At 36.8% G+C, this 17,147-nt stretch overlaps 1 protein-coding gene across 1 annotated transcript in view; it reads left to right on the forward strand.

Moving 5' to 3' along the window:
• The window catches only part of LOC133324061 (uncharacterized), a 60,987-nt gene extending 44,736 nt beyond the window's left edge, over positions 1 to 16,251 (forward strand). The window contains exons 13-19 of the mRNA XM_061532946.1: positions 8,872 to 11,281; positions 11,354 to 11,627; positions 11,857 to 12,082; positions 12,174 to 12,414; positions 12,570 to 12,828; positions 12,898 to 13,275; positions 13,347 to 16,251. Of these exons, the coding sequence (XP_061388930.1) occupies positions 8,872 to 11,281; positions 11,354 to 11,627; positions 11,857 to 12,082; positions 12,174 to 12,414; positions 12,570 to 12,828; positions 12,898 to 13,275; positions 13,347 to 16,212 (6,654 nt within the window). The 3' untranslated portion in view covers positions 16,213 to 16,251. The remainder of the gene's footprint in view (positions 1 to 8,871; positions 11,282 to 11,353; positions 11,628 to 11,856; positions 12,083 to 12,173; positions 12,415 to 12,569; positions 12,829 to 12,897; positions 13,276 to 13,346) is intronic.
• The last annotated feature ends 896 nt before the right edge of the window (positions 16,252 to 17,147 follow it).

Consider the following 17,147-nt stretch of genomic DNA (forward strand, 5'->3'; position numbering starts at 1 on the left):
GTGCTGTTTTTTATTTGGATTTTTTCTTCTTGTTGTTATAATATAACACAATTGTATGCAAGAAAATAGTGTGGCCATCTTTATGTGGGGTGGCAAAAAATCGCCAAAAAAATGTAATTGCTTGGATTTTTTTAAATTCTGTTCGGAATATAAAAGTGAGTTTAGATTTACGAAATCCATTCGATTTCAAATGTCAATTCTATAGCGTGTGCGTTAAATATAATCTACTGGATATTATGTGAATATGATTAATATGGAAGTAATGTTTGAAATTGAATGAATTTAGTAGTCTAAACGCGCTTTTTAAAATTTTTGGATGAATTTATGCACCATCAGTGTTGCCATCTTTTTGGAGATAAAAATAGCCAAACTTTGCATTATTTTTTTTGTATTTCTACCTTTCACTATTTGCTGAATCTGGTAATTTCACTATTAATTGTAATTACAAAAAATAGTGTGGCTAATTTTGTGATTGCGAAAAATCGCCAAAATTTGGTATTACTTGAAACTATTATAATTGTCGTTTTGTCAATTTGAGTAGTACCTCGGGACCATATTTTTGGATACAGAGGATCAATTCGCAAGATACGTGTTATAATATTGCAGAAATAACTATTTTTTCGGACTATCTTGGAAAATTTTTAAAAAACTCTAGTTTATTTTTATTGATTTTAACTGCAAATAAGAATTGAGAATATTGGTTGCAATATTTTTTGTCCAAAAAATATTTTTGTGGCATAACCTCGCCCTAAAATAGAAATGGCTGATTATTTTCCATTTAAAGTTCTTCGATTCGCCTGTACAATTTTCTTACCTAATAATTAGTTATTTGAAACCTTTGTTTAGTGGTAGTTATTTTTTGTAATAGTCTTTAATATCGATTTCCAACTCCAAAAAAAATTTGTCAACATCAAACCATTTTTAATTAAAATTAACGCTTTGTTTACAGATTAAATCGTATTTTTCTTTTATATCTGAAAGGGGAAAAACGCTAAATTAGCATCACCGTACTGCCAAAACAAAACCACTATATTTGGGCGCTCTTAAGCATTGTGTTCTCTCATGTGCTCAAATAATCCTTATCCCCGTTATGTGTTATTGTTTTGTTTATTTTTTTCTTTTACTCATTATATACTTCCCTGAGAGTGAAAGAGTGAAAAGAAGAGAATTTGTTGTCGTTTTGTTTCGGTTCCACGAAAAAAATATCATCTCACTTTTTGTTTTGTTCGATTTATTTTATTTTTTTTTCTATTGAAAGAGTATTGTTAGTGTGTGTGTGCGTGTGTGTGGTGTCTGTGTAGGAAAAAAGGACACTGACTTATGAAAACGCCGCATTTTATATTGCCGCCTTTTTTTCATTTATATATTTGTGTGTGTGCAGGCCTGTGCCTGTTTTCTTTTGTAGATAGCGCTGCGTTATCTTATTTTATTTTTGGTCGTAATTATAAATCATTGTGTCCTTTTCTTTTTTTATTTTGCTTGATGTAATGTATTTGATTTAACCACTTGGGAAAAGGAAATATGTATATACAAATTGTTTAAATTTATATAGATTTTTGGGAGAACAATGAAATGGATGATATATATAATGTATAATAATTGTATAATTTTGTATAATTTTCAAGGAAATGTAATCATTTCAAGGTGGAAATTTATATTTATATTTCCTTGACTCATATATCCTGAGGTATTTTTTAACATTTCTAAGGATCCACAATTTAGTACGTGACAGGATATTTTTTTCTCCAGGACTAATCAATTTTTTTCAACTTGTATATCCTTTGTTGAATATTTTTTTATATATTTCACCTTAATGGGTTAATTGCTTATGTTCTCTCCGTTCATATATTATTTGCCATATATTATGTGTGTGTGTTTGGGGAATTTTGTATTACAATTTATTTGTATGTGTGCGCCGCACATAGCTCCTATATCTATAATAAATGATTGAAATTAAAAGTAAGACTGATTGTGACTTTGAGGAGAAGGATATGTGGTGGTGTATAGACTTGTCAGCATATGATTTTTCAATCAACTTTTAATTTTATAAGGAAACCAAATACTTAATACAACATTTTCTCTCATATAATCATGAGTAGTTTATCAATAACACAAAAAAATAAATAAATAATAAAAATAAACACTGCCTCTGCTATAATTATGAGATCTTAATTAACTCTCAAAATTACAGCCATTTGTTATTACATTTTTTTTGAAAAATTGTATGTATTATTTATTTTCCATCTATTTATCTAAAACATCAATGTCAAAACACCTGTCTTTCTTTCCCTCTCTTTCTGACAAGCTCGTTTTTGAAATCTCTCTCGCCGGATTAATAAACACATTTATTGTTTGTAAACTTTGTATCAATACAAAAATTGTTAATTCACTTAATTTTATGATGTATTTATTTATTATTTCATTTTTAGTCCACTCAAAATATAATTTTCCAATAATTTAATTAAATTGTGATAACAAATTGCAAATTCAATGTTAAATTGGCGGTTGTTGCCGGCAAAATTTGTTTTGCAAAAATGTGCCTTCCATTCTATTCTCTCTTTTTCACAATTTAATATTAATATTTCTTATTTTTCAATTAATTAAATAACTTTCCTAAAAAATTATCGGCAATTGTCGCAAAGAATGCAAAAAAATTATCGAAAGAAAGAAAAAATAAAAACGGTCGTCATTGTAGAACAGCTGATTTCTTTGAGAAAAACAAAACTCTCTTTGTTTACATCTCAACAGATCAGATGATGTTATAGCACAATATGATGCTCTGCTTATTGCTTTTAAATGTACAAAATTTCACATTTTAATTTAATACATTTTTTAAATATTAATTTGCATTAAATATTAATTTGCATTAAATATTAATTTGCATCACAAATTGCAAAATTATTGTCAAACCAGCTGCCTGTCTCTCACACTCACACTTTCTCCTTTAGCATTTCAACCGGCAAATGTTGTTATTGTATTGACATTGAGGAACATATGATTTTCTCACAAATGACTCTCTTTGTAAACCGTTCTCCCATAGGCACTCGTTTTCTCTTCTGACATATCTCAAACGGCAAATTTTGCTTTATTGCAAAATATTCCGCCAATTCTTTTAAAAATATGCAAATATTTACAAATTAATTTCATATTTTGTTTTTTCAATCATTTAATTCACTTTCTTAAACAATTGTCAGCAATTGTCATGGAAAAATCTTTGTCAAAAGAAAAGAAAGCAATTGCCGCCAAACAATTGATTTTCTAATAAGAAACTAATTCTTTCTCTCTCAATGGATTTTGTGAAGGAGAGAAGAGGCTCCATTATCAAAATTTGACTTTTCTTATAAACCAGTTTCTGCTTCTTTCATTATTTAAAAAATCCCAAGTTGGCAACCCTAAAATCTATAGCAAATCAGCCAGCAATCCATAGTCAAACCAACCTTTTTACGAAAAAAAATTATAACCAAATGTGGCAGGCAGCAACAACACATTTTTTCTTCTTCTTCTAACACATAATGAAGTTTTTTTTGTTTTATTTTACATTTATTCCTTATTTGGGCTAACTACCTAATATACCACCCCAGCACCACTGCCACCCATTAACAGCCATAACACCTACTAGCTCTCCTTGCCTCCCTCCCCCTTCCTCCTCCACCATTCAATAAATATAACTTGTCTACGATTTTATATGTAGTCGTTTCGTCTTCCTCTTATTCGCAAAAACCCCTTTTTCCCATTCTTTCTCTTTGTTCCTCATTTTCTCTATGTAAGCTTTTTTTGTGTTTGTCATGTTTGAGATGTCCTCGTTCGTTGTCGTCGTCCTCCTTTTTTCCTTTTCTGTTTTAAGTCGTCCTCCTCAGGCGGCAGCAGGCAGCGAGTCACAAATGTTTTTAGTATTTTGTAAATAAATGTTGAGTATTATATTGCTTCCTCCACTTCCTACCCTTTTTCCATTTCACTAGATTTTTTGATGGCTGCCATCCTTCGTTTTTTGTCGTGCCTGTGCCCCTCTTGTGTTTTGTGTGTTGTGTTTACATATGACAGACCACAACCATGACTCGACTGTAAATTAGTTGTGTTGTGTGTGTGTGTGTGTAACAAGAGAGGTGAGAAGGCAGGGAACACAGCACAACACACAGTATTTTGTGTCGTTTTGTTTCCTGTGTGGCGCGGATAATAATGTAAAGTGGGGTGGGGTGGAGTGTGTTTGATATATTTTTATGGTTAGGTTCAATACTTTTTCTTTCTCATTTTGTTGTCTAGATTGTATGTATGTGCAAAACCGTGCAATTGCGCTTGGTGGATATAATCATTTGTGCCGTACCAACAAACAAGCAAACACACAGATCAACATGAATTTATTTGTCCATATACAATAAACAGAGAGTAACATAATCAGCATCGTCATCATCATCGGGATGATGATGATGAACAGTTATCGTTTGGATTTTTGTCTACTGATGCAGTAGCTCTTCTTCTTGGGTTAAGCTATTTTTTTGTATGTTTGTTATTGTTGTTGTTAATATATATTGCAATAAACCTTTGGGTATTTCGTTTGAGTACCAAACGAAGATTTTTGTAAATCCAAACGTGTGGCAAACACACTTTTCCCCCCGCTCCTATTCCTCCAGCAGCTGCTCTATATGTCTGTCTTCTCCTTTCTCTGTCCCAAACACAATCAAGCATACACTCATGCACTCTTTCTCTCTCACACACACACTCCTCCCTCGAATTCAAATTTTTGTATTTCATTTAAAAAATACTCTGTTGAGATATCATTTGCTAGCTCTTGTTTGTTCTTGTTCTTTTATATTTGGGTGAGTGTGGCTTATACCGTTGATAGGTATTTGCAAATGTTTGTTGGTGGGTGGTTGGGGAGAGCGGGAGGGAGGTGAATGGATGGTTGGAGAATTGTAAATGCCAAAATGTTTGGTGTGTGTGTGTGTGAATAAAAATTAGGGGTGCAAAAGAAATGGATATTTTACATTTTATATTCATTATTATATTGTTTTTGTTTTGTATTTTTATTTTCTCTACTCTCTGCTTCATTGTTTGTGCCTGCTTAATAAGGTTTTGAGCGCCATCATTATTAGTATTATAGTTGCTGTTGGTGGGCCATCAGTCTCTTAAGTCAAATGAAAAATGTCATCTGTTTCCCTTTTTTGTTTTTGTTAAAGGCAGGCAGCTGTAGTAACCACTAAGGAAAGGAAGAATAAGAATACATATTCCTTTCTTTTGATGGAATTTGCTCGCGCATATTTCCCTTTTTGAGGACAATTGCTTTGCAAAGCGCAATGAATAAAAAAGTAAAACAATGACTAGATAGGTGTATAACAAAAAAGAAAGATATCTATCACCTAAGATTTTTGGGTGGAGGAAAATTGCTATGCTTTTTCTTCTTCTTATTTTTGACAATAATATATGTTACAGGAAATGATAGTTGGAAATTGGTGTTTCGTTTTCTGGGGGTATTGTGGCATCACACACACAAACATAAATTTGCAAGACAAAAAATATATATTTGTTGTAAATTGCAACAACAACATGTGTGGTTAATTGTTGCAAAAAGGGATTCTTTTTTTATTGTGTTCCGGTTTTTTGACATATGTTTTTTTTGGCATCAGTTGTTATTTCTTCAGGTTTTATTTCGTTTTACTAATCCATCCAAACATTATTTGTCTGTGCGTGCTGTCACATTTAATTTCTCCCCCTTTTCTGTTTTGATGATTTATCTCTTTTTTTGTTGGTGTGTGTGTGTTTTTTATTTTATAAATATGGGGTTACAAAAAAATTAGAACATTTTAAGCACCCTCTTTGGAGTGCAAAATGCACACTGGTGTGTGTGTGCATGTGTTTTATTATTGGCACACATGTACATAAGTGTATAGGGTTTATTAATTGTATAGAGAGAGTGGGGAATTTAGTTGAGGTTATGTACATTGGTTACAGGGGTAAATATTTTTTTTGTAATTTAAAGCGGGGTGGTAATTAGTATAACGGCAATGATTGTGGAATACAAATTTTATAAAAATTGAATTCAAATTTTGAAATATGAAAATCGATAAACATACTTTTTTAATCTTAGTCGGGTATTTAATTTATGATTTTTAAATATTCGAGTTTTCAGATTAAATTTCATAATTAAAATTGAAAAAAAAATATAATTTAATCGGTTATTCCGTTTTTAGAAACGGTTAATCATATTTTTTTTTCAGAATTACATTGTTTTGTATTTTTGTTGTATTTTTAGATATTTAACGTACATGATATCTAGATTTGAAAACCCGATATTCGGTTTTTAAAACGGTTACCCATATTATTCCTACCTTCAGAATTGAAATATTTAAGCAATTCGATGACATTTTCAGCACTAGAGTTAGATATGTGCGATACGAAGGGAAAGGGATATTTATTTATTTTTTTAAAATAGAGTAATCGGTTTTTTTCGCGTATTCGGTTTTTATTTTCTTTTTTTAATCGAATACAACTATTTTAATTAAATATGTGTATTTTTAAATAAATTGATTTGCGATTTCGAACTCTATAGTGCCATATGCATATTTTTAAATCCGAATAAAAATATGATACCATCAGGTAATCGGATTTTTAGTAACGGTTACTTAGCGGTTTTTCACCTCATGACATGATTTTTGAGTTGACTTGGAATATTTATGAGCCTTTAGGCTGCTTATCGTTCTACATATTTGCGACTTAAAAGCGGGTTTTATGTTATCCGGTTTTTTATAATCAAATAGAACGATTTTTAGATTTAAATGTAAACAATTTTTAAATAAATTGATACAGTATAAACTTGATAATCCGGACCTCGACAATCCGGATTATTCGGTAATCCGGACTGCATTTCACAACCCATTGCGTATCCTATAATCCGGATTGATTGACCCATTTGACTCAAAAATCCGGACTGTAAAGATACGTTACTTTTTATTTTAATAAAAAAATCGTTGCAAATTTAATTGAAAATGGTACCTATAATATTCAATGTTCATTTTTGAAATGAATAATTTTCATTTTTAATAAAAACATAAAAATAATTAAATTATCACCAAATTAATATAAATTTAAACCAATTAATAAAACTCGATAATCCGGAAATCTCGGTAATCCGGATTGGGGTCTACAATCAATTATCCGGATTAGCGAGTTTTTACTGTATTTGAATATCTAAAGAAGCATTTGCATTTTTTTACATTCGAATATAAATTTATAAATATCGGGGTTTTGACTCCATGATATCAATTTTAAACTGGCTACATATTTGTGATTTTAATGCGGGTATTCGGGTTTTTCGTCCGGCTACCGATATGTTTAAACAATGAAATTGAAATTTAAATTTTTTTATAGAAAACAATTTTCTAAAGAAAAAAATCCAATAGGAATTAATTTTTCTATAGAAAACATCCAATAGGAATTCATTTTTCTATAGAAAAAATCCAATAGGAATTCATTTTTCTATAGAAAAAATCCTAAACCAATGGGAATTCATTTTCCTATAGAAAAAATCTCATTCGAATTATTTTTTCTATAGAAAAAAAAAAAAATTTCTTCAAAAAAATTTTATAGAACAAAAAAATTCTATATAAAAAATGTTTTTTTTTTCATTCTCAATAAAATTTTTCATAGAAAAAAATTGTTGATATTCGGGACTATTTTTTTTTAGGAAAAAATAGTCCTTTGGACTATTTCGTAGGCTTCTCTCAATTCAATTTTTTTAGTCACATTTTTGGTCCTCGAGACAAATTTTTTTATGAAAAAATCGTCCTCTGCAATAAGTTTTTCTTTATTTTCAAAACTATTTTTTATAGAAAAACAAATATTTGGCTCCACTCAATTCTATTTTTTTCATAGAAAACAATTGTCGGCCCTAAAAAAGTCCTCTTGACTATTTTTTTTACGAAAAAATCGTAGGCTTCTCTCAATTAAATTTTTTTTGGGAAAAAGTTTATTTTTTTAATGAAGAAATCGACCTCGTATGACCATGGGACTAATTTCTTTTCTTTTGGAAAAAAATCATAAGCCCTCAAAAAAATTGTCAATTTGCCTAAGGATTTTTTACAAAAATATATTTTATAATTTTTTTTTTACATCGTTACACCCTAATACATCCCTAACCTTAACATTAAATTTACATATGTAGTTGAAAATAGTGGTTCATAAAAGTACGAACCAAACACACACACAAAAGGACATTACCTTAATTGTAATTAGTATTTTTGTTTCTAGAACGAAAGGAACTTTTCACTCAGCGACGGCGACCCTCTCGCCGGTCCCGTATTGCGAACCAAGAAAATATATAATTTATCCCACAATTATACAAAAATGTGACAAGTTATTGATTTTTTTATTTCAATTGCAAAGGTGTTTAGATTGTTGTTGTGTTTATTTGTGAGATACAACAACAACAAAAAGGCTACACTTTGTTGAAAAAAATTGACTATTGATTTTTGTTGTTATAATTGTAATTTAATGTGGCTGCTGGTTGGGGGTGACCTTTTGTATTTTTTTCTTCTATATTGTGGGATTTTTACATATCGTACCGTTTAATTGAATATTTTTTGTATATTGAAAATGTGTGATATAGAAGATTTTTATTATGGAAGAAAGAGGGATATACTCCTCTCTAATCCTTATTTTCTTCCATTTTCTCTCATATATGCCACTTTTTTTCGCGGTTTAATAAACCTAACCTCAATTTATTTAACCTAACCTCAATTTTCATGCATATCATTCTTTATTTTAGAAATTTCTTTTACAAAACTTTATTTTACTATTTTTTTTAATTATCATTTGTAAATCTCAATCTACTCTTTTGAATCGCAAATTAATTCCCTGTTTTATTTTTTCGTCTTTTAGAAAATGGAACGTCAAGGCAAAATGGAAATGGTTGCTAAAGAACGTGAAATGCAACGCCTGCAGTGTATCCCCAAAAAATGGAATCGTCGTGAGGAATATGAATTTTTACGTGTCCTCACCGGTTATGGTGTAGATTTCCTTCCAGCCTCCGCCTTGGCACCAGGCACAACAACTGCCACGCCCACTGCTCTCCTGCCCGATTGGACAAAATTCAAACAAATGGCCCATCTAGAGCGGAAGAGTGATGAAACCATGAGTGATTACTATAAGGTATTCATTACAATGTGTAAACGACAGGCGGGAGTTAAGCTAAGCGAAAATGAAAAAGGTCTCGAGGGTATTATTGAGGATATAAGTGAGGATCATGCCAAATTGATATTGGATCGTTTGGAATTACTATCGAAATTGCGAGAAATTGCCAAACATCCACAATTGGAGGAACGTCTGAAATTGTGTATGGTGAATGCAGACACGCCAGATTGGTGGGAGCCCGGAAAACATGATAAAGAATTGGTGGCTGCCGTTCTAAAACATGGCCTTTACCGGTCCGAGACATTTATCTTTAACGATCACACATTCTCATTTGCCGATTCGGAAAAACGTTTCATACGCGAATTGGAGGCACAAATTCAACGCTCCATTAAACTGGAAGCCATGAATGCCGAGAAACTCTCCTCCACGGTTAAAGATGAAATTATCGATTTGGATGATGAACTGCTGACCAAGAGTAGTTTAATTAAAAAGGAAAACTATTCGCCCTTGAAGAGTGAGGTTAAATCGGAACCCAAAGATGTCAAGGTGGAACAGGCGGCAGAGGAGGAGTGTAAAAAAGAAACCACCTCTGAAGAATCTAAAGAAGACAAATCCCAAGACTTATCTGTGAAAAAGTCGCCAATTAAAGAGGACATTGAGTGTCAAGATTTAACAAAAGACGATGATGATGACGATGATTTGCCTTTGGCTTTGGAAAAATCAAAGGATAAACTTAAGGAAGCAGAAAAAGAAGAAGAAACTGCTAACAACACCACTGCCATGGAAACAGATAAAGAATCTCCCAAGAAGAAGGAAGCTGACAAGGATGCAGCTGCTGATGAAGCCGCCGTCATGGATGTTGAGGAACAAGATTTGTCAACAAAACCTAAAAAAGAAACCGAAGCAGAAGCAGCAGAAGCCTCTTCATCAGCTGAAGAAAAATCCAAGGAAAGGGAAAAAGAAGAAGAAGAAAAAGATAAATCTTTAGATGAACAATCAAACAAAGAAGAAGAAACAAAAACGGATGAAGAATCCACAGAAAAGGTTGAAAAGAAATCCGAAGAAGAAAAAGAAGAAGAAGGTGAGGGTGAAAAAGAAAAGGTTGCTACTTCTGAAACAGAAAAATCACCTGCCGAAAAAGAAACCAAGGAAGAAAAACCCGAAGAAGATAAAACAGAAAATAAAGAAAAGCCAAGCGAAAAATCCGCACAAGAAGATGAAATCTTAGATTTGGCAACAGCCACAAGTGGTTCCAACGATCCCGACGATGAAGAAGTCATGAAAGAAAAAGAAAAGGCCGTCGAGGAAGAATGCAATAAACAGGCGGCCGAACTTAAGGCACGTTTCCCCGACTTGGAAGTTATACAACCAGGCGCGGCCAAACAAAAACTCGAAAAACCCAAATTGGAAATGTGTATGATTCGTTGGTTTAAAGATTTCGCCTTGGAACGGCGTATCTGTCACATTGTCACTTGTGTTGAAACTGGCAAATGGCCAGTGGATAAAAGCTATTCAGCATTGGCTGGTTGCAAGGATATGGATTTGAAGATTGCCCTGCACGATGCCATTCCCCATTTGAGTGTGGCCGTAGAGAAACGTTCTACAACACCCGATGTTATTACAATTACCACCGATCAAGGTGTTACCAAACATTTACCCACATCCCAAGTGCAACAACAAGTTGCAACGGCTGCGTCGGCAGCAGCAGTGGTGGCACCCCCACCACCCATTTCAGCTCCTCCGGCACCAATACCCATAACACCGCCAGTGATGACATCGAACACCATAACAACACCAAAAATGTCATCCACCACCCCGACGGCATCAAGTATTTCCTCTGCAGCTGCGGCGGCGGCAGCAGCAGCTGCTGGTCTCTCCGGTCTGGATGCCAATACCCTAAATGCTGCAATGGCAGCTGCTGTGGCAGCAGCTGGTGGCAATGCCAGTGCATTGAGTGCCCTACTACCAGGCATGTCATTGACAGCCCTTTCTGGCCTCACCATACCCAATGCAAGTGGAGGAAATTCAGGATCGGCAGCCACAGCGAATACCTCGCAAACTACAACTTCGGGCGGCAAGAAACGTAAGCGACACATTGCCATTGATGTGGAAACGGAACGAGCCAAGCTACATGCCTTACTCAACAGTTCTCAATCATGTAAGTAGTATTAAAAATTTTAAACTTTTTTTAAATTTCATTGAATTTAATGAAATGTTGGCCTTGTTTCAGTAGCTGCTAAAGATTGGGAAACCGAAATTGCAAATATGGCTGCCGCTGCTGCCTCGGGAGCTGTCACTGTTGGTGGTAGTTCGTCAAGGCGTTCATCATCGGCTGCTTCGCCTGCGGCTAATTCCTCATTGGCCTCGGCATTACAACCACCGCCGGCCCATCAACATGCTCCCTTGAGTCGTCAGACATCGGGACAATTTAATAAGCCCGCAGTGCCACCTCTAAAGACACCACCACCATCATCGATGGGCGGTGCCATGGATTTGTCATCAAGGTAAGTTAAAGAAGAAGAAAAATTAGTTTACAAAAAAGGTTGAGCTCCTCCTCCTAAAAATCAACCAATCTAAAAGTTCTTTGAAGCAAATTTTTGTTTTTAAATCTACTCCATATACAGACATTGAAAAAATGTACACCTTTTACAGACCTTGCAAAAATATTCCTTGAAAAATCCGCGTATCCTTGTCATTTCAAAATTAATAATTTTTATTTTTTCCTCATTACAGCTTGCCAAAAATGAACATGGCCGACATCATGAAATCAGCCTCAGCTGGAGCAATTGATTTGAGTGAGGTACAAGATTTTTCAATGGGTTCCAAGAAATCATCGAACTCACAAGCCTCTGCATCGAGTATACATGCTGCTTTGAGTTCAGCATTCCCCTCAATGGCCAGCAAAGGTGGTGGCAAATTAGATGATACCCTCAATAAGCTAATGAAGAAGAACAATTGTGTAAGTGGAACCCTAACAAATTACCCAAAACAAAATTGAGTTATATTTTAAAATTGTTTTTTAATATTTCTCCCATATCTTCTCTTTGCAGACCATTGAAGAACCCGTTGTTGGCAAAGAAAAGAAACGCAAAAAGTTGGATGAAATTGTTTTGGGTCTATCGGCGGCAAAGGAACAAAAAACCTTCCCCGATCCATCACTGCCATCGTCAAAGAAACCTCAAATACCACCAAGTGTATCGGTGACACCGGCCAATGCTGCATCGGCCATGTCATCGCAACAGCAACAAAATCAAAAACCATTTACAATCACTGTTACCACAGTGCCCGGAAGTGAGTTTGAGTCTCTGAGCTTTATATTTGTCTTAAGATTGATGTGTGTGTGTGTGGGGGGAGATTTTCTATATTCCCTCCCCCTCCCCTTTTAACATTTTATTAACATTTTTCCATTTTTCTTCTTTTGCTTTTCTTAATTCTATCTCCCTTAGAAGGAAAAGGCAGTTCTCAATCTGCTAGCCAATCATCTGGCAATTCATCCAGTTCTGGTTTATCGGCTCTACAGAATATGGCTGGTATGGGTAGTCTATCGGCCAAGGATAGTTTGAATGCTTTATTGGCCCAGACCATGGCCACCGATCCACAAACCTTTATCAAACAACAACAGAAAATGATGCAATGTTTACCACCTGCCCAGCGTAAATTATACGAAAGCATGTTGGCTGACATGGAACAGGCCATGAAAATGAAGTAAGTTTTTCCGAATTTTTTGTTTAGAATTTTATCAATAATTCCCCCTTTTTCTCCCTCTCCTTGCAGCACCAAATATGGCGGACCCATGGACACCAAGGTCGACAAATGGCTAACGGACATGAGTGCACCCTCAATGGATTATCCCGGCAGCAGTGTTAGCAGTAATCCCACACCAACATCCAGTGGCCGAAGATCGAATCGTCAATCATCTTCCACACCAACTCAGCAATCGCTGTCTGCTTCACAAATGTCCTCTTCGAAATCATCTGCCTCTCAATCACACAGCCAATCGGCAAGTGTTCAACAGCAGCAACACCAGCAGCAATCAATGGGTGGACCACCACCTGGTTTAACCGGAGATGAACCAGTGCCGGTGATTAACAAACAAACAGGCAAACGCCTATCCGGCAATAAGGCCCCACAATTAAAGAGATTAATGCAATGGTAAGTCCATCAGCATCCACCTCACGCTAAAATTACCAATTCAATCATTTGTCTTTCCTCCCTCTTTCCAGGCTAACGGAAAATCCCAACTATGAAGTTGATCCCAAATGGTTGGAACAAATGCAAAATCCCATGTCTGCACCCTCACCCAAACCAATGGAATCAAGCTATTCCAATTCAAGCAAAAGCCACACTGGTCGCCCATCGTCAACGTCTAGCAATGCCTCTTCCAACAGTCATTCCAATGCCCAACAACAATCCCAATCAACACCCACTTCAAGCTCATCGAAAAAATCTTCACGGCAAAGTGCCATGGAGCAGGCTAACGCTGCTGCCATGCAACAATTCGGATCATTGGCTGGTTTAAATCCTAATCTCTTGGCCAGTCTGCCAGGTTTGGGATCTTTTGATCCTAAGAATCCTTTGGCTGCATTTGATCCTAAGAACCCTCTGCTCTCCATGCCTTTCGCCGGAATGCCCGGTATGGGCAACATACCCGGTTTGGGTAATCTCAACAATATGAATTTGTTTGCCAGTCTGGCTGGCATGGGTGGCTTGGGCAATTTGGCTAGCATGGATGCTCAATCGTTGGCCACTTTGATGGCCGCAGCTGGACCTGCATTAAGTGGCTTAGGAGGTATGCCGGGATCGTCGTCTTCATCGAGTGGCGGCGGTTCATCGAGTAAGAATTCTGGACAAGGTTCAGGCTCATCAAATTCGAATAAGAAACCCACTAAAGCTGAACTGTTGCAACAAAATGCAGCCGCTGCTGCGGTGGCTGCAGCTGCATTGGGAGCTTCTGCACTATCAACTGGCAATTCCGGTTCTGGCTCCAATTCCAAAAATTCCGGACCAAGTGCTTCGCAATTGGCTGCTGGCTTCCCATTCCTTTTCGGCAATCCCTCTCTGCTGTATCCTCCCATGGGTATGAGTGGTTTAAATCCCTACTCCTTGGGTTCTACTGGTCTGGGATCATCGGGTTTGGGAGCCGCCTACGATCAATTGGCTCAACAATATCTAATGAATGGCGCCTCCTCGGCGGGCTCCACCTCTACCACCCAAACGAAGGCTCATCAATCGCAATCCTCAAAATCCTCCAATTCCCGATCGTCTTCATCATCCTCCAATGCTGCATCGGCCCAAGCGGCCCAAGCTGCAAATCTTATGAATGCCATGGCTGCCAGTATGGCTGGATCTTCAAATACAGGATCCAGTAGCTCACAAAGCAGTTCTCGTGGTCGTCAATCGTCTGCCAGCAGAGCTGCGGCTCAAGCATCCGCTGAAATGGCACAATTATCCAGTCTCCTTATGCCACCCGCCGATGCCCAGCTTCTGGAACAATTCTCACGTATGACCAATATGGATTTGGCTCAAGCCACACGCCTGATGAACTCTCTGGGTATGCCACCAATTTCGGGAGCCAATACACCATCTTCATCCACCGTTAGTGATAAGAGATCATCCTCGTCCAGTTCTTCAGCCAATGCTGCAGCTGTGGCCGCCCAACAAGCCGCCAAGGAACAACAAAAACTAATGGAAGCTTTGGCGCGTGGTCAATTGCCAACCGATTTGGCAACGTTGCAGGCCTTGTCGCAGGGTAAATTGCCACCCTCCATGACAGGTTCGGGATCGGGATCATCATCCAATACGAATTCATCTTCCAACAATTCATCGTCGAGTAAAAGTGCGAAATCGGCGGCGGCTGCGGCAGCCGCTGCAGCTGCTGCATCATTGCCGCAAATACCTGGAATGCCTGCCGATTTTAGTCAAGCATTCCTGGCTGAGATGGCAGCACAAGCCATGGCTGCAGCAGGTGGTCCCTTACCATTGACCGGCCCCGGTTCCTTAGCCAGTTTAACAGGCAGTTTGGCCGGTTTGACGGGAGGCTCATCGACGCAATCAACATCTTCCTCGTCGGCGGTGACTTCATCGTCGTCATCATCGAAACGACAACGGGAACAAGATGCACTAGCCAAAGATGCCTTCCAGAAACAAATGGACTATTATACCAAAACATTGGGCTTGGGTTCGGGCATATCACTGATACCCACATCGGCGGCATCATCAGCACCATCGTATGGCGGCGATGATCATCACAACAAGTCAAAGAGGCAAAGAACTGAAACATCAACATCATCGCTCAAGGATGATTTGAATGCTGCTGCGGCCTTGGCTGCAGCTGGATTTCCAATGAATTTGGGTGGTGGTATGACGAGCATAGAGAAGAGCATACGTGGTGGAGGCGGCAGTAGTAGTGGTATGGGTGGTGGCGGCGGGTCTTCCTCTGGACCATCTGGTGGCGAAGCGGATAAGGTCACTTTGACGCCACTGAATTCGACTGGTATTGCAGCCAATTTACCCTCTCAAACCACCATAACCATTGCCCCACCAATTAGTTCCGGAGCCAGTTCCAGTAGTGAACGTTCCGAACGCAGCGAGTCGAGAATTTCACTGACCATAACAAATGCTGCGGAAGCTGCTAAAATGCCACCTCCCTATGAAGAAGCCGACGAACTGATTATACAACCAATACTCAAAAAACCGACGAATCAGCAACCAAGTCCATCTGCCAATTCGTCGTCGCACAGCAATTCTCAAGCGCAACCAGCACCACCACAACAATCCTCCTCTCAAGCACCCACCTCACAGGCGGCGAATTCGTCGGGGGCCAGCTCCCTGCACGGTGGCAGTGTGGAAGATTTGACACATGATTCGGCCAATAATAGTGGATCGTCGCAATGCGAAGAGACGCGCCGGTCATCGGGTAGACTAAAACGTCCTCGCTCGGGTGCCGATCATTCGCTGATATCCGAACAACCGCCAGAAAAACGACGTGAGCTGCGTTCAACACGCCACACCCGACAATCGTCGTCGGGCAGTGCCGATAATTCGTTGAATCTATCAACGAACAGTGAAACGGACGAGAGGCCGGAATGAGGTTTAAGGCGTTTACTACGGAGTAAATCCATAAATAAATAGTAGGAAGGATAGCACACACACTCACACAACAAATTACAACTACACTCTCTCTCAGCTATATGGGGAAGAAAAGAGATATATGAATGATGGGAAAACAAAAAAATAAATCGAAACCGAATATTGTAAATGTACGCGTATGAGAAGAAGAAGAGATAATGAGCGCAAGCAAGAGAAGACACAAAGCAAATGCAATTGCATGTTGAAAACTTGGTAAATGAGATTCGAAGAAAGGAGAGAAGAGAACAAAAAGAAGATAAAAAAATTAATTGTGAAATTTTAAATTTCATGAAATTTGATTTGATTTGAACCGGGTTTTTTATATGGAGAGGTGCCACCACTTCAAAAACAACCAGGATTCTCTCAATGTCTCCAACAATTTTAAATGTAAAGAAAAGTGATTTGAATTTCATTTGTGAATTTTCAACATTCATTTGTATTGGCATTGGTTAAAGAGCGCCAACAACTGCTGCTTAGTAGCAAAATAATAAATTAAAAAAAAAAAATAAATATTAATAATAATAATTATAATTAGTGTAGGCTATAAAATATAGAGAAGGGAGAGAGAGAGAGAGAACACATCCCTCTCTCTTTCTATCAAAACATCAAATACAACAACAGTAAACTGATTAAAAGTGAGTTTAGTTTTAAATTTAAGCTATAACAATTAAATAGTTATTAAACAATTAAAAAAAATGAAAGCAAAAAAACACACAAAAAAAGTTTTAAAATTTTTATGCTAAAATAGAAAAAAACAACAACATCATAAAATTATTATTTTTTTAATTTTGTAAAATATAAGCTTAATTTTAGTTTTATTTTTTAGTAGTAATTTTATTCGTTTTATAAAAAAAACAACAACACAACCCGACTACAATACAAACAAAGCCCCAAAC

This window comes from Musca vetustissima, unplaced genomic scaffold, assembly GCF_032173495.1.
Source record: "Musca vetustissima isolate MV318-11 ecotype Yass unplaced genomic scaffold, APGP_CSIRO_Mvet_v1 utg9295, whole genome shotgun sequence".
In the NCBI taxonomy this organism is placed as follows: domain Eukaryota; kingdom Metazoa; phylum Arthropoda; class Insecta; order Diptera; family Muscidae; genus Musca; species Musca vetustissima.